General features: G+C 40.1%; 1 protein-coding gene across 1 annotated transcript in view; it reads right to left on the bottom strand.

Annotated features, from left to right (window-relative positions):
- Positions 1-2,005: 2,005 nt before the first annotated feature.
- Positions 2,006-9,419, bottom strand: part of LOC138954702 (opine dehydrogenase-like) — a 16,166-nt gene continuing 8,752 nt past the window's right edge. Inside the window, exons 4-6 of the mRNA XM_070326481.1 lie at positions 9,297-9,419; positions 8,894-9,098; positions 2,006-7,817 (exon numbers count right to left, since the gene is read on the bottom strand). The exon at positions 9,297-9,419 is cut by the window's right edge and continues 120 nt beyond it. Of these exons, the coding sequence (XP_070182582.1) occupies positions 7,531-7,817; positions 8,894-9,098; positions 9,297-9,419 (615 nt within the window). The 3' untranslated portion in view covers positions 2,006-7,530. The remainder of the gene's footprint in view (positions 7,818-8,893; positions 9,099-9,296) is intronic.

Raw genomic sequence — 9,419 nt, 5'->3', positions numbered from 1 at the left:
TGTGTGTGTGTGTCGTGTGTGTCTGTGTGTGTGTGTGTGTGTGTGTGTGTGTAGAGCGATTCAGACTAAACTACTGGACCGATCTTTAGAAATTTGACATGAGAGTTCCTGGGTATGAAATCCCCGAACGTTTTTTTCATTTTTTTGATAAATGTCTTTGATGACGTCATATCCGGCTTTTCGTGAAAGTTGAGGCGGCACTGTCACGCCCTCATTTTTCAACCAAATTGGTTGAAATTTTGGTCAAGTAATCTTCGACGAAGCCCGGACTTCGGTATTGCATTTCAGCTTGGTGGCTTAAAAACTTAATTAATGACTTTGGTCATTAAAAATCTGAAAATTGTAAAAAAAAATAAAAATTTATAAAACGATCCAAATTTACGTTTATCTTATTCTCCATCATTTGCTGATTCCAAAAACATATAAATATGTTATATTCGGATTAAAAACAAGCTCTGAAAATTAAATATATAAAAATTATTATCAAAATTAAATTGTCGAAATCAATTTAAAAACACTTTCATCTTATTCCTTGTCGGTTCCTGATTCCAAAAACATATAGATATGATATGTTTGGATTAAAAACACGCTCAGAAAGTTAAAACAAAGAGAGGTACAGAAAAGCGTGCTATCCTTCTTAGCGCAACTACTACCCCGCTCTTCTTGTCAATTTCACTGCCTTTGCCATGAGCGGTGGACTGACGATGCTACGAGTATACGGTCTTGCTGAAAAATGGCATTGCGTTCAGTTTCATTCTGTGAGTTCGACAGCTACTTGACTAAATATTGTATTTTCGCCTTACGCGACTTGTTTTTACTTCCAGTAAAAATCTCGTACGCAAAAATGGGATGCGGGCGAAGGGATAATGCCAATAAGTGATCTCGCGCACACGAATGTCGCGCTACCCTCCTTCCACCCCTTCCACCACCAAGACTAACAGGGGACAAGGGAGTAAAAATTTCGTACACCTGGCATGGGAAGTTAAATTGCTTGTGTTGGGGTGAAGTAATTTATTCGTTATTTATTCGTCAGGGGAGTAACATTTTTGTACGAAATGTTTACTCGGAACTCACCTGTCTTGGGGAGTAGTTTTCTCGTGAAATGGGGGAGTGCTTTTTTCGTTAAAGGGAGTAACTTTTTCGTACGAAATGTTTACTCCGGAGTAAAAATCTCGTGGGAGTAAGTTTCTCGTGTTACACCGGTCTCTGGAGCTCTCAGGGCACTGGTTGTGGGGAAATAAAACTATCGTCCGCGACAACGAAAATTTTGACTGCATTGATTGTCAAACCCGCGAGAGGTCATACGAGCACTGCAGTCTTGTCTTGTGTGTGATTGATTTGTTGTTCTTCCAATGATTTAAACTGTCATGTTGACTTTTACGTGCGCATATCCTTGAAAATTCGGATACGCATCAAGTGACAGTGAAAAAACTGCTGTGCACTAAGTGTGTGTGTTGTCCTTCATAGGCTGGTCATAAAATAAGTCTGGTAGTAGGGCTTAAGTACTGACAGTTATGTAATGGTGGGATGAACAGATGTATGGTATCCTATTCTGACACAAGCCAGGCTAGGCAAACACGCCCAAACTCACCACGGACGCACGCACACACACACGCGCACGCATACACGCACTCACACACACACGCACACGTACACACACGCACACGTACACAAATACACACACACACACACACACACATACACACACACACACGAAAGCACACACACACGCTGGCACACGAAGGCACACACACATGCTAGCACACACGCACATCCACGCACACACACACTAACACATAAACACACAAACACGCGCGCGCGCGCGCGCATGTACCCACGCACATACACAGACACACATATACACACACGCACACACGCACACACACACACACGCCCACACACACCGCACACGCCCACACCCACACACACACACACACACACACACACACACACCACACACACACACACACACTGGCACAACAAATAATACATTCAGAAGAGAATGTTCATTCCATAGCCCTGCTATTCGATGTAATTCACATTTAACAAAATGTGTACACACTTTCAAAAGCTCAGGAGGTACAAAAACGTAGTTAGGATAGGAAAATGTATTTCAAGCTATAAGCAGGTACGTGTATAAATTGCAAACAAATGCGATAATGCAATATAACACCTTACATTCACAATACACCAGAATGCAAGAAATAGTTTTACCACAACATGCGCAGGGTCGACTGAGGTAAGATAAAAATATAAAACATAAAACACAGCATATCCGTTAACTTTTCAGTACTCACTTTCTTTCACGGGAAAACTAAATGTATAAATCATTCTGTGGTATTTTCGGTCAAACGTATACTCATGGCACTTCGTAATGTGCGAAAACACACAAACACACACACAAAAACGCAATATAAACAATCAAATTAAAAATAAATAAAAAGATTAAACGATGATCGTCAAATAAAAAAGGGATACATGGGAATCTCGAATCTCAAGCAGTACTGTTCAACTGACAGGTTCTGCACAAGGGAAAAAACAACACGCGCTGAAACATTTCGTATATTCTACTTCATTAAAAAAAAATCGGAGGAAGAATTAGCCTTATTGACAAATGTCCCGTTGTTGTTGTTTTGTCTCTCTCTCAAGCTGTATACCTGTGACTGTTGAAAATGAAGTCAAACAGTGAGAAGTATTGCAGATAATGGGATGAAAAGTGGTTTAGGAAAAGTGAATACATACGATGGTAAAGTGGGAGATGTGAAAGGGGGGGGGGGGGGGGGGGGGGGGCAGGTAGTTGTCCCTTTTACATTTAGTCAAGTTTTGACTAAATGTTTTATCATAGAGGGGGAATCGAGACGAGGGTCGTGGTGTATGTGTGTATGTGTGTGAGTCTGTGTGTGTGTGTGTGTGTGTGTGTGTGTGTGTGTGTGTGTGTGTGTGTGTGTGTGTGTGTGAGTGTGTGTGTAGAGCGATTCAGAGTGAACTACTGGACCGATCTTTATGAAATTTGACATGAGAGTTCCTGGGTATGATATCCCCAGACGGTTTTTTTCATTTTTTTGATAAATGTCTTTAATGACGTCATATCCGGCATTTTGTAAAAGTTGAGGCGGCACTGTCACACCCTCATTTTTCAATCAAATTGATTGAAATGTTGGTCAAGCAATCTTCGACAAAGGCCGGACTTTGGTATTGCATTTGAGCTTGGAGGCTTAAAAATTAATTGATGACTTTGGTCATTAAAAATCTGAAAATTGTAATTAAAATTATTTTTTTATAAAACGATCCAAAAACAATTTCATCTTATTTGTTATCATTTTCTGATTCCAAAAACATATAAATATGTTATATTCGGATTAAAACCAAGCCCTGAAAATTAAAAATATAAAAATTATGATTAAAATTAAATTTCCGAAATCGATTTAAAAACAATTTCATCTTATTCCTTGTCCGTTCCTGATTCCAAAAACATATAGATATGATATGTTTGGATTAAAAACACGCTCAGAAAGTTAAAAAGAATAGAGATACAGAAAAGCGCTACCACGCTTTTCTGGATTGTCAATTTCACTGCTTTTGCCACGAGCGGTGGACAGACGATGCTACGAGTGTACGGTCTTGCGGAAAAAATGCAGTGCGTTCAGTTTAATTCTGTGAGTTCGACTGAGCTTGACTAAATGTTGTATTTTCGCCTTACGCGAAATGTTTGTTCTCTTTTAGTGTAAAGTCTCACTTTCCGTCTTAAAGGATGTGTATAGATAGATGTTACTTTTGTATTGTTAAGTAGGCTTTACTAAGCGGGCATTAAGCGCTGTTTCTACGTTAACTTAAAACCGGACGACCGCAACGAATAATAAAAATCACGCGTATGAAACAGTCAAATACAAGGATTTTCCACAGCAATCAGCCAACCTCCACTAATACATACAAGTAGTACAGAAAAATGACAGTCCTTGGCTTGGAACACTAAGAAATAAGGCTGAGTAAAAATTGGAAAACAGCTGAGCAAAGTGAATCACAGAATCAAGAGAATGACAAAATCAGCATCACAAGAGAATAATCACAGAAGAGCAGCTACTATATTTTGATAAGGAAGACAGACAAACAAATCAATAAAAATGCGGAGTCTGGATTGAATCCATATTTAAATGCTGCGCTTTAGTTGCCATTTCGCAATCACCACCATACCGTTTAGATTAACTTGAGCAATAAAAACAAACTTCGATGTAAAATTAAGTAAATAAATTAGTGTGTTGACATTTTCGAGACTGAAGACAAAACAATTAACAACTACAAACAACAACAACACACAAATACGTCAGTAATAACATAACCATCATTTTTAATGCATGGCATTTCTTTGTTTGCTAGAGATAACATACTGGGAAAAAAGGATTGCATAAGATTTTGCTGATCACTCTGCCGAGTAATAGTGCCAATAACTCATCGCATTAAGTAAAACGAACGTGCAGCTTTGTATAATTGTACAACAACTTTAAATGGAACACCATTGATTGCAAATAATTCAATTTCACAAGTGTTTGTTATTCTGCTGATGGTAAAATTAAGACCTGAGTTCAACATTACAGCGTCTTTGTTATTCACAAGCACAACTAACAAGACTACTTATCCACATATCACAACAACATTTTCAAAGTAGTGTAGAAGACAATGTGCATTACAGTGCAACAATTAAATGAATATCAATATTCATATTGACGCTGTTGGTGGAATTATCACGTCCATCAAACATTGTAATCATGAACACTATAACAACTTAACAGCATTTGTAGTTATCACAAAACATCACAAGAATTTATTGAAAAGGTGGAAAAGATTCAAAGTGGGCATCTTTCTCGCTACAGTTGTCAACAGTACTCTGCTATATTAACATCGTAAATAGTCTCCGTAAATTACAGATAGAATTTTAAACACTATAGCATTATTATGTTATCATTGGCAAGAACAGCAAAGGAAAAAACAGTCCCACTAAGGTGGAAGTACCGCCAAAAATTACATACTTTAATAGCGATTTATTATGTTGGCCAAGACTTGGCATTTGTATTATACAACTGGGTCTGTATAAAGATTATATGGTATATTTTTTAAGAAAATTGATTTGTGTTGCATATATTATGCATGTGTGGCTTAACATGGAAAAACCTCCGGGAATAACTAGGTTAGCTGGTTTTTGATAGTTTTGCATTATTAAAAACAATTAAAGATATCCACTTATTAGGTTACACAATGTTTTAAAACAAATATATCTAGATCTTGTCATAGGAGTTTGTAATAAGTTCTTTGAATAGAAGACAATTCAGGACTCTCTTAGACTTAGACCAGCATTTTTAATCTTATTTCATCACGGACAACTCTTACACGCAGATATAATTATCATTACATTATCCAGATAATAAGCCTTCTAACACCACATCAACATTGAATACAACCCCTAACTAGCTGAACATGCTAGAGCTGACAAACTGAGTTCTTGGTCTAGAACGCCATTATTGACAAATATGTTATTGTCTGGAAACAATAATGTTGTGTCATAAAACCTATTTTTCTTAAAAAGTACAGCATTGAATCTCCATAATGACCAAATCTTATCATAGTAGTGCCATCTTTTAACCATCGCATGAAATCGCAATTTAGGTATATAATTGTGGGTGTTACTTCCACCTTGGCCTTAAATTGAGCAATTTTTTTTTAAGGGAGGATTTACCTCCCGTACATTACGCAAAGGCATGCATTGGAATTGTTTCCCTTGAGTCAAATCTTCCTGTTTCAGTGAGGAGCTATTCAGAAGGGAATGCGCAGTTTTGAGCTTTTCAATTGCAGATGAGAAGAAAAAGCAAAAACATTTTTGCTGCCAATTTGCAATTATCCACAATTAACTGGTTTGAGTGTCCGATAATTATTTTGCACACTTAAACTACTACCAATAATGTTCTCAAAATAGCGACACAAACGACCATTGAGGATACACCAAGAAGGTGTTACTATCAGAAAAAAAGGCCAGAGGAAAATAACTGTTCCAATAAGGTAGAGCACAAACAACTACCAAATGGAAACTCATGACCATGAACACTGCTGTGTTCTTGTTATTTTTGTCGTTGTTGTCGTGTCCTAAATCGTCGGTATACCACTTGCACTGTGTTCTTGTTGTCTGTAAACGCTTAGGTACTTGGCATTCTTCTTCTTCTTCTGCGTTCATGGGCTTAAACTCCCACGTACACACGTGTTTTTTGCATGAGTGGGATTTTACGTGTTTGGCCGTTTTTACCCCGTCATTTAGGCAGCCATACGCCGCTTTCGTGGGAGGTATTCTGTAAATGGCTTTTTGTCCGTGTGTTCAATATTTATTTTTCTTGTGGCTTCAACGTCACAAGATAACTGTATAAGTGTCAGTAAACCGAAGCGGAGTAATGGACAAAGGTGTGTTAGGATCTGGTTATAACATTTTTAGGGAAACATAAGTATGTCACAATGAGGCCATTTGTGGTTATTGATAAATAATCAAGCTGAAATGCTGTGATAATTATGCTCTTTGGTGTGGTTTTGTGAGGCATACATAAATGCATTGTAGCCATTTTGCCTCATTTGGATTTGTCTTGCACAAGGTCATCAGGCATGGACAAAAACGTCCAATCAACACACGCAAAATTGTTCACACATTACCTAAAATTCTAATTTTCTGAAGAGAATAATGTCAACAAAGGGGCAATATATAAAACTTAAGCTGTTTGTCTGTTTGACAATTGTCTTGTTTTTGAAACTCGGCTAAGACTACTTCGTTTCACTGTCATGCACAATATTTCTTTATGAAAAAAACACTTTTACAAAATACAGTTTATAACGCATCAGAGAACAACAAACCATTGTTCTATGACCAGTAACAGTGCCACTCATCGAAAACTAACTTGTAAATGTATGCCTGGAAAGCATATCAGTCTACTCATTACTTCATTATACAAACTATTTACATTAACGAATACTCTGACTACAGTCATTTCGGTGTATTTAGTGCTATATGTCAATAGTTGTCTTAAACCACGCTTTTGTGAGATTCAATCAAAGCTGTTAGTACGACTCTTCCTTGGTTCAGATTATCGAGTAGTAACAAATGCCCACTGCAAAAATAGAAGGTCTGCTTTCTTGAGAGTCAAACAGACCAGATAATGTCAATTTTTTCTCAATAGCTTAATGGCCAAAAAGACGCACACAGTGCTTTGTGTCATTAAGTCATTTGCGCAGTTATATCATAGAACTATAGTTGCCTGGTCTAGAAGAGGCCCAACTATTTTTAGTTTTGATCTCATTGTTGTCTTGGCTTTTCCTGTCTACTGCTCTTTGTATTGCTTTCCCCATCTCTCGTATCTTACCTTCTCAAATGCCATGAAACACACAGGGAAAGGAACACCAATGACCTCACACTAAATGCCCACGTCTTGCCAAAGCCACATCGTCATACATCGTTATTTTCTTCATTTCTTTTCTGCCGTTCCCATCTCGTTTGAAGGTGTATTACAGCAAAGCCACAAGGTCATCCAAGGACTTGTATCCATACGCCTGAGGGGCGCGTGACAAGGCCAAGTCCTTGCCCTTCAACTCTGACCCCACGATAAACTCTTTGCCCAGCTTCTCCTGACACCAGGCCAGCACGCGGTCAGTCTCTGGGGTTGGAACCCCGGCCAGCTGGGCCAGCCCCTTAGTGACCACCAGGCCGAAGGGCACGTCCTCCGTCAGGTAGCGGTAGCCGAAGTTCGGCACCCACTTGCCCTGGCCAGCCTCCTTCATCGGGTGCACCAGACCTGAGAGACAAAGCATAGAACATACAACATACAACATACAACATACAACACACAACATAAAACATACAAAATAGAACATACAACGTAGAACATACAACATGGACGCTTCCCACTTGCCCTAGCGAGCCTCCTTCATCGGGTGTACTGGGCCTGTGACACAAAGCATACAACATACAACATATAACATGGACAGGCCTGTGACACAAAGAAAGTTCTTTGAATGCAGCCACTTGGTGTTGTGCTAGCAGTCAAAATATCAGGCATACAGAACACAACATACAGCATACAATTCTAGCAATCTGGTAATAAAGCCTCCTCCAACATACAACATGGAGACTACACACTTGCCCTGGCCAGCCTCCTTCATCGGGTGTACCAGACCTGTGACACAAAAGCATACAACATTTACCATGAAAGATACACACTTGCCCTGGCCAGCCTCCTTCATCGGGTGTACCAGACCTGTGACACAAAAGCATACAACATTTACCATGAAGGATACACACTTGCCCTGGCCAGCCTCCTTCATCGGGTGTACCAGACCTGTGACACAAAAGCATACAACATACACCATGGAGGCTACACACTTGCCCTGGCCAGCCTCCTTCATCGGGTGTACCAGGCCTGTGGAACAAAGAAAGTTCTTTGAATGCAGCCACTTGCTGTTGTGCTAGCAGTCAAAATATCTGGTATACAGAACACAACATACAGCATACAAGTCCGGCATACAGAACACAACATACAGCCTACAAGTCCGGCATTCACTTGCCCTGTCCGGCATCCTTCTTCGGGTGCACTGGGCATTTCCATTAAAATAACCTGCATGAATGTATCAATTAAGGCAGTACAGAGCAACTACATTCTGCTTTAACAATATAATCCGATTGTTGAAGATTGAAATTAGCTCTAATGGAAGTGAAGGAGGCGGATTCTGGTAACCCTCGCTGACAAGTGTATTATGTTCGAGGTGCTTAGAACACCCCCCCCCCCCCACACACACACACACACACACACACACCCCACGCCCCACGCCCCCCCCCCCCCTTACACATACGCATCAAACAATGACAGCTCACCATTATAAGCCTGGTTGGTTTTCATAGCGGTGAACAGAGAGGTGGGGTCCTGCACTGTCTCGCGGTAGTCATGACGGTACCATTCCAGCAAGTGCTGCACGTGAGTCTGTGCCAGCTCCGGTTTTTGCTTGGAGATTGCCTCGGCCGTGGCCACTACCTCGTCGCTCACACCGCTCAGACTGGACGCTCCCAACTCGTCCAGGCCCTGTTATCATGGAGAAAGGGGTTTAAAACACACCACAAGAACGTGTTTAAATAAAAACAAATCAAAATCTCGTCTCTCGCATCGCTCAGACCTTCAAAACATACTCGGTAAAAAAAAAAAAACATTTCGCTAGCACACGCCAAGAGCCGACAAACTCACAAAGCTCGCCCACACTCGCCAACAATTGAAAGCGCTCACCTGATAAAAGAGTGGTATCTCCGACAGAGGCTGACCATCCCAGTCCCTCCACTTAGCGTAGAGGAGGGGCGGGTGGACAATTGACTTGGTCATCAGGTAGGGCTCGATAAAGTTGTTAGCCAT

The sequence above is a fragment of the Littorina saxatilis genome, unplaced genomic scaffold (genome assembly GCF_037325665.1).
Source record: "Littorina saxatilis isolate snail1 unplaced genomic scaffold, US_GU_Lsax_2.0 scaffold_1251, whole genome shotgun sequence".
Classification (NCBI taxonomy): domain Eukaryota; kingdom Metazoa; phylum Mollusca; class Gastropoda; order Littorinimorpha; family Littorinidae; genus Littorina; species Littorina saxatilis.
This window is presented reverse-complemented; position numbering and strand designations above follow the sequence as displayed.